At 44.4% G+C, this 18335-nt stretch overlaps 1 protein-coding gene across 2 annotated transcripts in view; it reads right to left on the bottom strand.

The window, feature by feature from the left end:
• Nucleotides 1–879: 879 nt before the first annotated feature.
• Nucleotides 880–18335, bottom strand: part of MRPS5 (mitochondrial ribosomal protein S5) — a 36256-nt gene continuing 18800 nt past the window's right edge. The window contains exons 10-12 of one of the 2 annotated variants that reach the window (XM_019931094.3): nucleotides 18014–18076; nucleotides 14384–14520; nucleotides 880–1271 (exon numbers count right to left, since the gene is read on the bottom strand). In XM_019931094.3, coding sequence (XP_019786653.1) covers nucleotides 1233–1271; nucleotides 14384–14520; nucleotides 18014–18076 — 239 coding nt within the window. In that variant the 3' untranslated portion in view covers nucleotides 880–1232. Of the gene's footprint in view, nucleotides 1272–6984; nucleotides 11993–14383; nucleotides 14521–18013; nucleotides 18077–18335 lie in introns of those variants that run through there. The other variant, XM_004312725.4, reaches the window with a different exon arrangement.

Raw genomic sequence — 18335 nt, 5'->3', positions numbered from 1 at the left:
AGGGAGTCTTCCCCAGGCAGAGCCGGGACAATGATCCAGCCAGGTGGGGCGGGGGAGGGGAGGCGTCCAGAGGTCAGGAGAGTCTGACATGGCCCTGAAGGCGAGTACCTGTTGGCAGGGGCAGCTCTCCAGGTGAGAGATGCTATGGGTGTGGGCAGTAGCAGGGGTGGTGGGGGAAGAGCGGCGGACAGGCTGGGCTGGGGAGGTGGGATAGACCTGACCAGGTTTTGGTGAACAGAGATCCCATGGAAGGCAGCGGCTGAGGACACGGACCCTGAGCCTGCACACGTGTGTGACCTCTCAGCCTCAGGGCCCTTGCCTGCAGAAGGGGAATATTCATCCTGCCTCACAGGTTGTTGGGAGGATTCAAGAACTTGGTTCAGGTAAGCACCTAGGACCAAGGAAGGCTGAGGTAGTGTCAGCTGGGCTCACCATCATGGGAATAAAGGAGGAAAAGGTCTAGAATGATCCTAAGTCTCTAACCTGGGCAGATGATGGTTATTGGCATTGTGTTTATTAATTAACCATGTTCCTGACATTGTCAGAAACTTGGACTGACACTTTTGCTTTTCCCCACAGAACTGAACATTTAATCAGCCATGACATACTTTAAAACAGCCCCACCTAGAGAGAGTGGCATAGACATATATACACTGCCAAACGTGAAGTGGATAGCTGGTGGGAAGCAGCCACATGGCACAGGGAGATCAGCTCGGTGCTTTGTGACCGCCTAGAGGGGTGGGATAGAGAGGGTGGGAGGGAGGGAGACGCCAGAGGGAAGAGATATGGGAACATATGTATATGTATAACTGATTCACTCTGTTATAAAGCAGAAACACACCATTGGAAAGCAATTATACTCCAACAAAGATGTTAAAAAAAAAAAAGCCCCACCTAGTTGATGACAGACTGAAATCATACAGAAGTAATCACAACTCAGGAATACAAAACAGGGCAGGTGGCCACTGAGAATCTTAGACACGTCCCTGCACCACTGAGAACTTCAACATCTTCTTAACTATATCAAACCAAGGACACCAGTTGTTTTTCAAACAACATCTGTGGTCTCAAGGCTGTTCCCCTTCTAACTATACAATCACTTCAGACTCCAGCTGATCCTTACCTCCTGCCGGCTCCAATTATAATTCTTGATCAACAACTCGTAACTAACTGTGGCTTGCGGGTTTTGCCTTTATAAGCGCTCTCCATTTTGTCGTCCAGCAGAACACGATTCAAGCGCTTCTTGAATCTGGCTCTCCTGGGCTGCAGTCCTAAAAAACCCCAAATAAATGCCTCTTTATCTCCATTAAGTCTTCATTCCCCAAATTGTGATTAACAGAGTAAACCAACTTTCAGTCCCTTGGGAAGGAAGCCATTTCTGCCAGAGCCCTCTGACCACCAAGTGCAGGTCACTGTCATGGTCATGGTCATCTGACCAGACCCTTCAGTCCCTTAGTTGCCCAGGCATGAGTAGCCAGACCTAACAAGCTTCACTCCTCCCTCCTGGGGGCAGTGCTGGGAGGGGTCGGGGACATTCCAGATGAAGAACAGGAGGCTGGAGAGGCCAAGAGACTCACCTGAGCACCCAGTAAGTTAGCGCTGGAGCAGGCACGCAGCCTCAGGGCTCCCGGGCACCCTCCCCTGAAAGCTGCCCCCCTTGTCTTCCTGCCCCTGCCACCCTCCTCTTTTTCCCTCCAGTTTTATTAAGATACAATTGTCATATAACATGGTAGAAGTTTAAGGTGTACAACACGATGATTTGATCTATGTATATATATACTGTGAAATGCTACAAGTGGTTTAATTAACATCCATCACCTCACATAGTTGACACAATCTTTTCTCCTTGAGATGAGAACTTTTAAGATTTACTCTCTTAGCTACTTTCAAATATACAGGAGAGTGTTGTCACCTATTGTCATCATGCTGTACAAACATGCCCGGGACTTATTTATCTCTAACTGGAAGTTTGTACCTTTGACCACTTTCACCCAATTCTCCAACGCCCTAGCCCCACTTTGGCAACCACAAAACTGATCTGTTTCTATGAGGTAGTTTTTGTTTGTTTGTTTTAGATTCCATATGTGAGATCATACACTGTCTTTCTCTGACTTACTTCACTCAGCACAAGGTAATCACTCTCCCAGAGAGACACCTGTACCCTCATGTTCACTGCAGCATTATTTACAGTTGCCAAGACACAGAATCAATCGAAGTGTCCACTGACAGGACCTTGAGGGCCTTGTGTCTTCCTCTTTTAAGATATCCCACCGCTTTCTGCCACTTGCACTGAGGCAGAACAGAGAGAGGGGCTAAATTAGCAACCTGCACTGACCACAGGGCAGGAGGTCAAAAAGAGCCATCCCTGTGAGTGTGGAGGTTCAGCGCCTGGGCTCTGGGCCCCACCGGCTGCCCTGCGGACTTCAGTTTCTGGGGTAAGAACGGATGACGACCTTGCGAATCACCGGACAGCATCCACCAGCGGCTCGGGAGGGGCACGGCCGTCCCTGGGAGTCAGGCACAGATCACCCAGCCCACTCTTTGAACACTGTACCACGAACATCTGTGACGATGCCGACGCGTCCCCACACCCAGCCTGCTCCCGGTGTCCTGCTCTCCACACCACCAGCCTCTGCTCTTTAACCCTACGAGCACCTCGCCCACCCCCACCTCCCAGGCAGATGCCCTGACTGGTTGCTTCTCTGCAGATGCTCGCCCTACCCACCCCCCAACAGGACACAGTGAGGCTAGAAGGACCGAGGGGCTCTCAACAGCTCCCAGGAGGAAGAAGTTCTTTGGTCCCAAGGCCCCTCCTGGGACTCATTCCTATCGCCCCGGTCGGGAAGGGATGGCAGGCAGGGCAGGTGCAGGTGGACAGACAGCATATTTCTGCCAAGCCCTCACTTCTAAAAGTGGGGCAGGGGCCTCCAGTCTCGGCCTGTGCCCTGCCTTGGGCAAACAATGCCTGGAATGCACCCCGAGACAGCGTGCCTGCAGAGCTGGCCTCTTCCTCCAGATGCTCTGATAGGGCTGCCCGCCCTTCGCCCCACTCTCCTAAGTAGGTGGATTTCTGGCCTCTGATTCTAACAGGGGAAAGATCCTGGACCCTTTTGGGGGTCTCCCGACAGGGTGTCCTCCGTGGCCCGGCACAGCCCTCAGCGGTAATGGAAGGCGCAGGGGACTCTGGCCTCACCAGGCAGGGAGGTGGGGGAGGGTTAGGGGGAGAGGAAGCTGCCACGTGGTCACCATAGGCCCCCATCCTGCCCCCCCCCCACCCGCTCAGCTCTGCTCCCTCCTGGGATCCACACGAGGGCCCCCAGTGGCTGGCGTGCACCCGCAGTGGGACGGAAGCTAAAAGCTCCCCACGAGTTCTCTGCCGTCACCTCGCGGCGATCCTACCAGGCAGGCGTGGTCACCGTTTCCACGGCGCAGCCTCTGGATCACGCCCCGCTGACGCCGCTGCTAAGAGGCTGAGCCCAGCCCTGAAGCAGGGAGGCTGAGCGGGCGCCCAGGCAGGGAAGGAGCCGTCCCCGAAGAAGCATCGCATTCCCCACCTTCCCCGGTCCCCTCGAGCACCTGCCTCCCCCGCTCCCCCAGCTCCATATAGGTTCTCAGCTGCCCCGGTTCACCTTCGGGCTTAAAGGGACTACGGCTCCCGAGGATGTTGCATTTTAGCAGGAGACCCTGAAAATCTGCAAGGAAGGATTTAACGGTGTTTGGCCACCAGGATCCCATCCTTCCCGGCCCCGAAACCTTTCTCTCAAGGAGACTCTTCTTCCCGCTGGGGTGAGAGAACAGACCCACAGGGAATGGAACCCCCCTCACACCCCCAACCCTGAGGAGCAGTAAGGAGCCCCAGCTGGACTCCGCGAGCTCCAGTCTCCTGGGCCCAGAGAAGTCATTTCCCAGAACAGCTGTGAACAGGAACAGACGCGGCTGCAGAAGCCGCCGGGGTCCGGAGTTGGCAGGAGGCAGGGAGAGGTGCCCGGGACAAGGGCAGCAAAGCGACATGCAAGACGGCTCTCCTGTCACTTGCCCAGAGGGCGGGCACTAGCGTCACTGGCAAAGCTCATTAACAATTCCTAGTATATAAAAACAGAATCTGAATAATAAAGTCTAAGCTCTTTTCCTCCTCTCTTTTCCTTTGTGCTCAGTCTGGTGTCACTTGGTCAAAGGGTGCCTCGAGCAGTGGCTTTGCACCCGGCACTTCAGACAGAGTTCCCACAGCCAGGGGCTGCGCCTGACACCTCAGCTCAGCGGGCCGTGCGCAGACGGTGCCCAAGACACTCAACCCAAGATGGCGGCGGTGGGCGGTGTGCAGAGACGTTGCCCCGCCCTTCAGTGTTAAGTGCAGTGAGCAATGCGCCTGCGCTGGACCTGCAGGAGCCCACCGGCCCTCCATGGGAGAGAACCTGATTGAGCAGCCTGGCCCGTAGGTTTTCGGGAAAAGCGTGTACTCTGAGGCCGCTCACACCTCTCCATTCTTTTATCAGAGAATAAAACTTCCCTTCGCTTCTGAATCGAACTCCCTCTCGTTCTATTGGCACAAGTGATGCCGGACAGAAGGGCCTTTGTTGGGGCCTGAATCCAAAGTGTCAGTAACATGACTACTTTTCTTTTCCTTAAAATAATTTTATTTCCCGTAGGGTTAATATCTGTGGTTTTTTGTTTTGTGTTTGTTTTTAAAGGGGAGGGATTTATTTTTTTCTATTATCATTAATTCAACCAAAATACTGTAGCAGTTTTCTAAATCTCTCAAGTTGTGAGATGTGTCAGATATTCCCTCAGTTTTTTTTTGACGTTAATAAGTCTCTCCCAGAGCTTTGCAATCTGAATTGGTTGTCCTGTTGGGACCTTGTGCCCAGCTGTCCCCTCATCATCACTCTGAATGTTCTCTCCCTGCCACGTTGCTCTCTAGTTTCCTGTGGTCCATACAACCCTTGCTCCTTGTTTGGCTCACTCCTTCATTTGGGGGACATGCTTTAGTTACTTCCTAGGAAACAGTTCAATGGGGACTGAGGTGATTGCTTTTAGACTGCTTGTGTTTGAAAATATTTTATTCTACCTTTGCACTTGATTAATAGTTTAGCAGGGTATACAATTTGGGTTAAAAATAATTTCCCTCCAATCATCAAATAAATAACAGCTCTGAAATCTTGAATGCAACAGAGCAATGCTTCACATATACATAGCAGATATACATTTGATTATCATTATTCACAGTAACTAGGTTCTATAAAGTCACCACAAACACTGGCTTGGTAAATACTGAACTACTGCTCCTAGGATAAATACAGCATTAGGTTCTATAAGCCTATGGTCACTACATTTTCACCAGTTGGCAAATACATCCCCTTGTTTTATCTGTGTTTCTGTTTAAAGACACCTTATTTAATGTATTTGGTTGATTCATTAAGACTGAATTCATGACTAACAGCACTATAATTCATTCCTGAATGAAGCTTGCCTAACACAGGTATTTTCCCCGTAAGGCACATTACAGCCTTTCTGCGCTTAGGGACACTAGTCAGCACTAACTGTGCTGCACTAACTGTGCTGCACTGACTGTGCTGCACTGACTGTGCTGCACTAACTGCACCATTTTAAAAAGTAAAATCACCAACAAAGAGCACAAAAATGCAAAACACATGGCGCTAAATAGACCGTGAAAAGGATACTTGGCTACAGGACAAGGGCTGAAACATGAAAACATGAAAGCAGAGCACCACCTTGTTCAACCTCAGCCAGAATGTGCACATCAGGCAACTCAAATTCCCAAGTACTCTGCACATGTCCACAAATGACCCAGAAGTACCATAAGGATCCACTTCAGGGGTAAAATGAATATTAGCAAGTTGGCAAATTCACAGCACAGAACAAATAATGAGAAGCAAGTGTACATATTGTCAGAGGGATGCATGACCCAAGTTAGATACAAGTCCTTTGTCAGTTATATGTGTTGTGAATATTTGCTCCAATCTGTGGCTTGTCTTTTTGTTTTCTTTTTCTGTCTTTTGAGAAGCAGAACACTTATTTTTATGAAGACTGGTCTACCAATGTATCTTTTTTATGATTTATGTTTTTGTGTTTCTAAGACATGAGTTATCGCCTACCCTGAGGTCTTCAAGATTATCTTCTAGAAATTTTATTGATTTATATTTAGGTCTATGATCCATTTCGAGCTAACTTTCGTGTGTAGCCTAAAGTAAGGTCAAGCTTTTTTTTTTCCATATGAATATCCAAGGGTTCCAGGCACTAAATGTTGAAAAGACTATTCTTTTCCTCCTTGAATTACCATGGAGTCTGTCAAAAATCATTTGACAATATATGTGTAAGTCTGAAATTGCAGAAAATCAGAGAGTTCCACGATGGCCTAGTGATTAGGATTCTGGGCTTTCACTGCTGTGGCCCGGGTTCAACCCCTAGTTACAGAACTAACATCCCACAAGCCACATGGCCAAAAAAAAAAGTACCCTCTGAAATTTCAGAAAATCAAAGGTAAAGAAAAGCCTTGAGAGAAGCCAAGGGAAAAAATATCTCACCCATAGAGAAGCAAAGATAAGAATTACATCCATCTTCTCCTCAGAAACCATGCAAGTAAGAAGCGAGTGGAATGAAATGTTTAAAGTATTGAGGGGAAAAAAATCTCACCAAACTTGAATTTTGTATCCTGTAAAATTATCTTTCAAAAGCAAGGGAGAAATAAAGACTTTCTCAGACAAACAACAATTAGGGAATTTGTCAAGTAGACTTGCCTTGCAAGAAATGTTAAAAGAAGCTGTTCAGAAAGATGGAAAATTATATAGGCCAGAAACTCGGGTCTGCGTAAAGAAAGGAAGAGCATTAAAGAAGGAATAAGTGAAGGAAAAATAAAAATTTTTTCTTAGTTATCTAACATATAACAGTTCAAAATAAAAATAGTCACAGTGTATCATTGGTTATAAATTATGTATAAGTGAAAAGAATGACATTAAGGGACGAGAGGGAGGAATTAGAAATACTTTATTATTTATAAGGTACTTGCACTACCCATGAAGTGATACAGTGTTATTTGAAAGTGGACTTGGATTAGTTGTAAGTTTATACTGGAAACTTTAAGGCAGCCACTAAAAAAAAAATGTATAATGACATGCTGAGAGAGAAAATGGAATCATATAAAATGCTCAATTATAACAACACACACACAAAGCAGATAGGGGTGGAAGACAACAATAGGAATAGAGAACAAGGGCAACAAGAAAGGGTTCTCAGAACCCTTTGGTTGTAGCAGGCACCAGGAATCCGTCTCCCCATCTAAATAACAACTGTGCTGGCAGAATCTGATGTAACTGTTTTGGAATTGTGGAGTCTATTGAAGGTTTCTGACTTTCAGGGAAATGCATGGATGGTAAATTGTGGCTAATTTTGGTCAGTTTCATCACTCAGCACAGTAGCAGCTCCCCACCCCTGCTTTAAGCCACCTGGCAGGCAGCTGTGCAAGTGTCCTTGGAGCAGCCTGCACACAGCTTGCTGAAGCCAGGGTGTGCAGAAAGGACCCTGTCCCCCAAATACCAGGGATCTCTGCTCTGATCACTGATGGTTGCCTCTGATCAGAGAGGTGTAGACAAAAAGGCTGGTGGCTAATTTTGTTGCACCTCCCACAACTGTTCGAAGTCCCTCCACCTCCAGCTGAAGTGACTTTAAGGAGATTTAAAGGGATGATGCCCTTTTCCCCTTCTCTTTATTTTTCTCTTTTTCACCTTTTGGGGGTCACACATTAAAGAGTAGGAGGTTCAAAAGGAGCTGCATATACAAGGAACATTATAAAGTGACCATTCATACCCAGGGAAAGGCACAGACTCAGAGAAGACCTGAGAAGACCTTAAGTTTACATCTTGGCATATTCTTGACATAGAGGCAACCTACAACAATATAAATACATACATACATAAATTTAAAACATTTAAAAACATCAAACCCTGGGGAAGGAGGAGAATCTGATTTCTGAAGTTACCACATTATTACATTAAAATGTCTACTTTTGAATCTGTCCCTGAGAAAGACCTAATGGCAGATCTAACAAAGACATTAAAACAACTGTCTTAAAAAAACAAAAAAAAAAAAAAACAAAAAAAAAAAACTGTCTTAAAGACACTCAAAGAACTAAAGGAAGATGGGGACAAAACCAAAAAACACAATGTACGAACAAAATGGAAACACCAATAAAGATATCGAACACCTAGAACGAAGCAAACAAAAAAGTTCTGTAGCTATATTTTAATAACTGAAATGGAAATTTTTATTAAAGGGATTAAAAGGCAGGTTTGAGCAGGCAAAAGAAAGAGTCAATTAACTTAAAGAAATTATCAGTCTGAGGAACAGAAAGAAAAAGATTGAAGAAAAATGAACAGCGCTAAGGGACCTGTGGGACAGCATCAAACAGATCGACACGCAAATTGTGGGAGTCTCAGAAAAAAGAGAAAAGGGGAGAATAAAACACTTGAAGAAGTAATGGCTGAAAACTTCTCAAATTTGATGAAAGACATGAATATAAACATCTAGAATATAAATTCCAAGTAAGATAAACTCAAAGGGATCCACACCAAGACACATTATAATCAAATTTTCAAAGGACAAGCACAAAGAGACAATCTTCAAAGAGGCAAGAAGTAAATCATCACATACAAGGGATCCTCATTAAAACTACCAGCAGATCTCATCAGAAAATTTGGCTACATCATATGTTAGGCCAGAAACTGTCATACAGATTTTAAAAGATAACTATTATAAAAAGTAACTTATCCAACCACAATAAGAAGTCAGAAATCAATAACAAAAGGAAAACTTGGAAATTCACAAATTTGTAGATATCAAACAACACACTTTAAACAATCAATAAATCAAAAAAGCAATCACAAAGTGAATTAGAAATACTTAGAGATAAATAAAAAAGAAAATACAACATACCAAAACTTATGGGACACAACAAAGCAGTGCAAAGGGTGAATTACACAGCTATAAATGCTTACACTGAAAACCAAGAAAGATTTCATATTGACAACCTAATTTATAAATTAAGGAACTAGAATAAACTAAACCCAAAACTTGCAGAAAGAAGGAAATAATAAAGATTAGAGCAGAGATAACAAAATAGAGAATAGAAAAATAATTGAAAAACATCAATGAAAGCAAGAGTTGGTTCTTTGAAAAGATCAACAGAATTGACAAACCTTTAGCTCGATGGACTAAGAACAAAAAGAGAGAAGACTCAAATTATTAAAAAATTAGAAATAAAACTAAGGTTGTTAATACTGATTCTATAGAAATAAAAAGGATTATAAGAGAGTATACTGGACAATTGTACACCCGTAAATTGGGTCAGCTAGACGAAATGAACAAATTCATAAAAACACAAAACCTACCAAAACTAAATCACGAAGAAATAGAAAATATGAATAGACCTATAACTACTGAGGAGATTAAGTAGGTAATCAAAAATCTTGTGACAAAGAAAACCCCTAGACCTGGTGGCTTCACTGTTGAATTCTATCAAATATTTAAAGATGAATTAATGTTAATCTTTCTCAAACTTTCCCCAAAAAATTGAAGAGGGGGGAATACTTCCTAACTCATTCTATGAGACTACCATTACCCTGATAGAAAAGCCAAAGACACTACAAGAAAACTACAGACCAATATCCCTTATCAAATGGAAATTGCAAAAGCAATTTCATTTAAAATGGCATCAAAAAGAATAAAATACTTAGGAATTAATTTAACCAAGGAAGTGAAAGTACAATGAAAACTATAAAACATTGCTAAAAGAAATTAAAGAAGATGTAAATAAGTGAACACATACCCACGTTCATGGAATGGAAGACTTAATATTGTTAAGATGTCAATACTACCCAAAGTGATCTACAGAGTCAATGCAATCCCTATCAATATCCCAAAGATATTTTTTGCAGAAACAGAAATACCCATCCTAAAATTCATATGGAATTTCAAGGGACACCTGACCAGCCAAAACAATCTTGAAAAAGAAGAACAAAACGGAAAGACTCATATTTCCTGATTTCAAAATATCCAACAAAGGTATAGTCACCAAAACAGTGTGGTACCGGCATAAAGACAGACATGTTAACCAATGGGATAGAATAGACAGCCCAGAAATAAACCTCTGTATATATGGTTGAATGATTTTTGACAAAGGTGCCAAGACCATTCAATGGGGAAAGGACAGTGTTTTCAACAAATGTTGCTGGGAAAACTGGATATCAACATGCAAAAGAATGAAGTTGATCTCTAACACCATACACAAAAACAAACTCAAAAGAAATCAAAGGCCTAAATGTAAGACCCAAAACTATAAAACTCTTAGAAGAAAACATAGGACAAAAGCTTCACGACACTGGATTTAGCAATAATTACTTGTACAGAACACCAAAGATACAGGCAACAAAAGAAAAACAGACAAATTAGACTTCATGAAAATTTTAAAATTCTGTCTCTCTTCCATCTGGAAGTTCATCTGTATCCTTTATCATATCCTTTTATAATAAACTGGTAGGCAATAAATAAACTGTATTCCTAAATTCTGTAAGCCACTCTAGCAAATTATCAAACACAATGAGGGAGTCATGGTAACCTCTGATTTACAGCTGATGAGTCAGAAGCACAGGTACAACCGGACTTGCAATTGGTGTGAAGTGGGGTGGGGGCAGTCTTGAGGGACTGAGCCTTTAACCAGTGGAATTTGATGTTACCTCCAGGTAGACAGTGTCAGAATTGAGTTAAATTGTAGGACAAGTAGCTGGTATTGCAGACGACTGCTTGGTGAGGGGAAACCCCCCACATCTGCTGTCAGAAGTGCCGGGAGTGTGGTAGTACTGTGAGAGTTAGGGAGACACACAGGAGGGGACCTTGGCTTTTCCCCACTCAAAATGACAAAAGGACTCTCGGAATATCAGGAAAGAAGAACGACTGAAAGAGCAAAAACATGGGTAAATACAATAGGCTATTTTTTTTCTTCTTTAGTTTTTTTGTTTTTGTTTTTTTTTTTTGCAGTACGCAGGCCTCTCACTGTTGTGGCCTCTCCCATTGCGGAGCACAGGCTCCGGACGCGCAGGCTCAGCAGCCATGGCTCACAGGCCTAGCCTCTTCGCGGCATGAGGGATCTTCCCGGACCAGGCACAAACCTGTGTCCCCTGCATCAGCAGGCAGACTCTCAACCACTGCGCCACCAGGGAAGCCCTGCATATTATTTTTTATTAGGTCAGACTAGAAGCCCTGCCTCCCTAATTTGCTAGTTTAAATGAATATTTAAAGTAGTTTTTAACTAAGATATGTATGTAAAGTTCCTATCACAGTAATTGGTATATATGATGTACTCAATAAATTAAATCTATAATTATTTGTTATTTGTAAATAAAGAAATGTAAGGTTGGCCTTTCCTTTAAAAAAAAAAAAAAAGTGACAATCCAAAGTGTGAGGGGTTGAGGGCTTCCCTGGTGGCACAGTGGTTGAGAGTCTGCCTGCCGACACACGGGACACAGGTTCGTGCCCTGGTCCGGGAAGATCCCACATGCCACTGAGAGGCTGGGCCTGTGAGCCATGGCCACTGAGCATGCGCGTCCGGAGCCTGTGCTCCTCAACGGGAAAGGCCACAGCAGTGAGAGGCCCGCGTACTGCAAAAAAAAAAAAAAAAAATCAAAAAAGTGTGAGGGGTTGAGTCTCTCCCAGGTGTCAGAAGCAAGAGATGCCAGGCTGAGCCAGGCCAGATGGAGGCCTAGGTGGCGCCTCTCTTTAAACTTGACCACACAGAGCGCTTCATACCCTGGGCAGCCTTCACATCTTCCCAGTCCAGTTTGATGTTTGGAACCTCATCTTCCGGCTCCGGATCCTTTCTCAAGGCCCCCTTGGGGGAGGCAACCACGATGGGCAGAGGGCCACATTCCTCCCGGAATTCCACAACATGGAGACTCTTCTTATCAGCCAGCTGTTGATGGGTTTCCTGGACACGACCAAATTGAGGACACGAGGTTAGGTCTATGAGGTTGGTCTAACATGGTCCAGCCCTGATACTTATCTTGCATGGCCAAAACTGTTTGGTTGATTAAAATGTAGCAACTCTTTAAAATTCATTAACTGAGGGTGATTATTACAGCAGGAAACATGGCCCAGGTAATATAATATCAAGTTTAGTTGTTTACTGAATTATTTAAGAGTGATTAAAAACAAGATCTTAGGGCTTCCCTGGTGGCGCAGTGGTTGAGAGTCCGCCTGCCGATGCAGGGGACACGGGTTCGTGCCCCGGTCCGGGAAGATCCCACATGCCGTGGAGCAGCTGGGCCCGTGAGCCATGGCTGCTGGGCCTGCACGTCCGGAGCCTGTGCTCCGCAATGGGAGAGGCCACAACAGTGAGAGGCCCGCGTACCGCAAAAAAAAAAAGCATCCGCCTGCCAATGCAGGGGTCACGGGTTTGAACCCTGGTCCCGAACGATCCCACATGCCGTGGAGCAACTAAGCCCGTGCACCACAACTACTGAGCCTGCCCACGTGCCACAACTACTGAAAGCCGCAGGCCTAGAGCCCGTGCTCCGCAACAAGAGAAGCCACCGCAATGAGAAGCCTGCACACCGCAGTGAAAGAGTCGCCCCCGCTCGCTGCAACTAGAGAAAACCCGTGCACAGCAACAAAGGCCCAAAGCAGGCAAAATAAATAAATTAATTAAAAAAAATTTTTTAATCTGACAAATGGATACATTTCTATGAACACTGACTAGATGTCTGATATCTCGTTACTGTTAATTTTTTACGTATGATATTAGTATTGTTGGGTCCTTTTTAATCCTTATCTTTTAGAGATACATGATAAAATATTTATGAGTGAAATAAATTGATATCTGAGATTTGGGTCAAAATGACTAGGGCTGGTTGGGGGTGGTTTCGAGAAACAAAACTGGCCACGAGCTGCTAACTGTTGATGCTGTATAAGAGAGCCATGGGGATTCATAACAGAAGGTAGCCATAAAAATCGGAAAAAGGCGAATGAACTCAATAGATGGTTTATTGATCGTAATTAAAATACCTAAAATACCATGAGAAATGTACAATCTCATGTTTCCAGACTTTATGCGCATCTTGTACTATTCTAATTCTATATACGTTTGAAATTAGAAAAGAGAAGAGCTGATTCATAAAAAAAAAAACAACATAAAATAATTTAAATTGGAGTGTCTTATAATCAGTGGCATGTTGCTTACACTGGTGTCATTTTTTTTCTTTGAGTAGCACAATGCAACTTTTTATAGCTGATGGCATTTTAGAACAGGTCTACTTGACCATAAATATGACCTATCTAAAACAAATATCTTAGCTACATCAAACAATTAAACCTCTTAACAGTAAGTGTAAATTTAGAAGTGCTTTTGAAGGATGTTTTAGATAGTACTAACACACACACACGTTTTAGACAGTAGTAACACACACACACACACAAACACACATACACACACACGAACACAGCTGTTCAAAAAAAGTTTTTTACGCAAAGCTTTTTCTTTCAATTAATTTTCCTATTTTAAACAGAGACGGCTACAATTATTCCATGGATCACTTTATTCAGAAACAGCCATCACACTCTGTCAGGAAGCCTGTCAAAGTCCTCAGCAAATGTCTCTTGAACCTGGCTGTCTTTCTGCTCACCCAGCTCTGCTAAGGTCCACCCATCCTTTCAAGGCACAAGCCATCCCCACCGAGCTGGCAGAGAGGCAGCAGGCAGCCCAGAAGCGGGGGCCCCGTGCAGCGACAGCCCTTCCTCCCTACCGCTGGAGTGATTGTGAGCCTAGCCGAGGCTGAGGGGGTGAGCTGGGCAGGGGCCCAGAGCTCCCATCTATGTGGAGAAATAACCTGAACTACTAATGTTCATATTACTACTGACTCAGATGTCCCTCTGAACTACCGATACAGGTGACATGAAAACTGACCGTGCTTCAGTTGAAGACGGCTCTCGAGTAGAGGTGCCCGAGGGGCTTCACCCCAGTTCCAAAGGAACGGACGAAATTAGGAAAGAGACTTTCTCTTTTTACTTTACATCTTTATGTTGTTGAAGCTTTAGAACAAGCAGGTATTCTTTCCATAATAAAGCAGATTATAATTACTGGCTTTTAAAAATACTTAATTTTAAAACTTCAAAACACCCATAGAGTATTTTTTTACAGGATAATTCTCATGAACTAACTCGTCAGCTGGATTAACTAACCTGATGCAGCCACAGACAACAAAGAATGCCCAGTCCTCAGGTGGCCCGAGAGCAACTCCAGGACAGCCCAGGAGACGGTGGTCTCAGAGCACACAAATGACATACAAACTAGCCCTTCTGTTTCAGAGCCCAGGGAAGTTACCTGGCGGGAGAGCCCGTGGAAGAGGCCCCGGGTGAGGTTAAGCATGTTGACGGAGCCAGAGACCTTGGCATACATGTCTTTGATGCCAATGAGCCGGCAGATGGTGATGATGGCCCGGTGGCAGCGGAGGCCATAACCTAGAAAGAGGAAGAACAAGTCAAACACCTGCCCACTGCCCACGGTGCAGGCGGCATCACCTGCTGGCTTCGCACAGCTTCCAGCTCTGGATTTAGGGGATGCTGGTTCACATTCCGGCTTCACCACTTCCCAGCTGGGTGACACTTCACAACTTACTTAACTTCCACAATGATACTTATTTAAATGAGATGTTATAAGGATTAAAGAAATAATATATAAGTTTCTTAAACATATGGGCAAAAAAAACAGGGCTGTTCAGATTAACAGAGATGCCTGAAGGTTCTTGGTGCCCCATGTCCATGTTAACTAAGACTCGAGGGACACATCTGTTCTCAACCTCCTTGAATGCTCAGCTGCACTGAGCAGAGACATCCACGTCCTCCTGGAAAAACTCTTTTAGCTTCGGTAACACACCCTCTCCCAGACTTCCTCCTAGCGACTGGCCCATCCTTCTCACCTCCTTGCTGGCCTCTAAATCTTGGGTGGTTTCCCCTCCAGCCATTCGCCCTACTCTTGTCTACCTGTAATCCCTTCCCTAGGGAGAGCTTTAAAAACACAAAGCAAACGCATCACTCCCTATTTAAAGCCCTTCACTTCCCACTGTCCCTCGAATTAAAATAAGTACAGTTGACCCTTGAACAGTGTGGAGGTTAGGGGAGCCGACCCTCCACATAGTGGAAAATCTGAGTCTAACTTATAGTTGGCCCTCCATGTCCTCATTTTCTCCATATCCAAGGTTCCACATCCATGGATTCAACCAGCCACGGACTGTGAAGCACTGTAGTATTTAGAAAAAAAGCCGAGTATGAGTGGACCCGAGCAGTTCAAACCCGTGCTGTTCAAGGGTCGACTGGAACAAAGAACTCCACGGCCTTCAAAGCCCTCTTTGCTCTGTGACTGACATCTCACCAACTTCATCCAGAGACACCACTCTCTGTGTGCTGGCCTTCCCGCCGCAAGGACTTTGCACTCAGTGTTTCCCTCAGCCTGCTCTCCCTGCATGACCCCTTCTTACCTTCGATGTCTCGCTCAGATACATCCTCCTCAAAGAGACCTTCCCTGACCACACTAGTGAAGGTGGCCTCCTTCCTCCCTCCCCATGCCCTCCCCTGCAAACCAGACCCTGATGGCTGCTTTCAAGCACTCAGCCGAACTTGTTATCCGATGTTTCCCCTCAGCAGAATGCGAGTTCCATGAGAGCCAGCATATTGTTTGCTTACTGCTGTATCCCCAGAGCCTAGATCAGCCCCTGGCAGATGCAGGCGGGAATGATGCAGAGAAAAAGCCCAAATTTAGACTCTTAACCTTCTGATTAACCAGGCATGGACCTCAGCACATGCCTTAAAGGCAGGACTGAAAACTACAGCTTTGATTAGAAGACAGGGAAGATGAAAAAGGTAACTTCTGCAATTAAAATGGTAGCAGTCTTTCCAAAATCATTCAGGTAAAGATGTATCCAAAGTAACATGTCTAACAAAAACATGACACAAGCCACAAATGTAAGCCATATATATGATTTTAAATTCTCTCGCAGATATGCTTTTTAAAGTTTTTTTAAAAACAGGTAAAACTGAATTTAGTATTTTATTAACCCAATACGTCTAAAACATTATCATCTGAACATGTAATCAATACAGTAATATTTTTGAGATATTTCTTATTCTATTTTTATACTAAGTCTTTGAAATCTGGTGGTATTTGACACTTACAGGGTCTCTCAGAAGCCACATTTCACGTGCTCCATAGCCACACAGGCCGCAACTACCACATGGGACACACCTCAGCACAGGTCTAAACCTTAATGTCTAAGTGTTCAACTCAATACTTTTTCTAATAATAAGGTAAATGGTTTTTATCTGGCATATGAATGATTAATTATGACTTTAAAGCAGAAGGCAAGTTCTGGTGCACTAATACAATAGGTACTGTATTTGATTTTTATTTCTCTTGGTTTATTTCCATGCCATAGCTCTAGCAAAGTTGTATGAGAAGCTTTGACATGAAAAATTTAAATACTGTTTAATATTTTATCTTCTGATCCAGACCTTGTAAGTATACCTAGAGTTATATGAGATCATTTTTACTGTAGAACCACAGGTGAAACACAAATCAGAACGTTCAAGAATTCTACACCTCGAGACCATTGGGCATGACTGGCATAGCTCCATGACCCTGAACTCTGCCTGCTTGCTCTTTCCAAGACAGGAAGAAGGTCCATCTCTGAAACCTCAGAGCTCAGTGTAGCACCTGGTTCACAGAAGATGCTCAGTCAATACTTGGTGATGAGCATAAATGAGTGGAACTGAACAAGCTGTAAGAAAAGAACCATCTGGGACTTCCCTGGTGGCACAGTGGTTAAGAATATGCCTGCCAGGGACTTCCCTGGTGGCACAGTGGTTGAGAATCCGCCTGCCAATGCAGGGTACGCGGGTTCGATCCCTGGTCCGGGAAGATCCCACGTGCTGTGGAGCAACTAAGCCCGTGAGTCACAATTACTGAGCCTGCGTGCCACTACTACTGAAGCCCGTGCGCCTAGAGCCCGTGCTCTGCAACAACAGAAGCCACTGCAATGAGAAGCCCGCACACCGCAACGAAGAGTAGCCCCTGCTCGCCGCAACTAAAGAAAGCCCGCATGCAGCAACTAAGACCAAACGCAGCCAAAATAAATAAACAAATTTATTTTTAAAAAAAAGAATCCGCCTGCCAATGCAGGGGAAATGGGTTCAATCCCTGGTCTGGGAAGATCCCACATGCCACAGAGCTACTAAGCCCGTGCACCACAACTACTGAAGCCCACGCGCCTAGAGCCCGTGCTCCGCAACAAGAGAAGCCACCACAACCAAGAGTAGCCCCCAGCTCGCCGCAACTAGAGAAAGCCCACGCACAGCAACAAAGACCCAACACAGCCATAAATAAATAAATTTAAAATTTTTTTTTAAAAAAAGAACCAGCTAGTAGCATCAATGAATTGTCTAGAAGTAACCAATGTTCCCACTACAAACCCAACTATTCACTCACTCAGTTACTTTTTTTTTTTTTTTTTTTTTCAGACGCGGGCCTCTCAGTGTTGTGGCCTCTCCCGTTGCGGAGCACAGGCTCTGGACGCGCAGGCTCAGTGGCCATGGCTCATGGGCCCAGCCGCTCCGCGGCATGTGGGATCTTCCTGGACCGGGGCACAAACCTGTGTCCCCTGCATCGGCAGGCGGAGTCTCAACCACTGCACCACCAGAGAAGCCCGTTATTGTTTCTTATTCATTAAGTGCTCTTCCCACCTACAGTCACCCCTGGAAGTGTTTTAATCATGAGAGCCTGGGTAGGATGACTGCTTTTTATTTCCCCAAAAGCCTCAATCTTCTTAAATCTAACTTGGGCCTTTACATTTTGGTGTTTTCAAAATGAGTTCAGGTAAAGGTGAGCAAAAATAGAGGGCAGGATGAAATTGGTACAGTTTCTCTGCTTTATCTTCAACAAATTATGAGTTTTTTTAGTTACCTCTGGTTTGTTTCTTCATCTTGATATGCGTCCTTTTAAATCTTAAAGAAATATCATGGTATACTGGAGGGTAAAAACATAAATATAAGAAGGGTTAGGGGTATAGATTTAATGCCCTTGCAAATATCACAAAGCAACCAGTACTACCCTAAGCAGACACCACATGTTGGCCAAGGATGAGTAACAAACTCCGATCTCACTCATTACTCATCTTCTCAGGAGAGAAAGTTTGTCTCTACATTTTATATATTTATATGTAAGAATGCAGTAACAAGCAGGGAAACACAGAAACACCCACAGAGATATACAGCCACACATAAAT

The sequence above is a fragment of the Tursiops truncatus genome, chromosome 14 (genome assembly GCF_011762595.2).
Source record: "Tursiops truncatus isolate mTurTru1 chromosome 14, mTurTru1.mat.Y, whole genome shotgun sequence".
NCBI lineage: Eukaryota > Metazoa > Chordata > Mammalia > Artiodactyla > Delphinidae > Tursiops > Tursiops truncatus.
The sequence above is the reverse complement of the archived record's forward strand: the minus strand, read 5'-3'. Positions and strand labels throughout refer to the sequence as shown.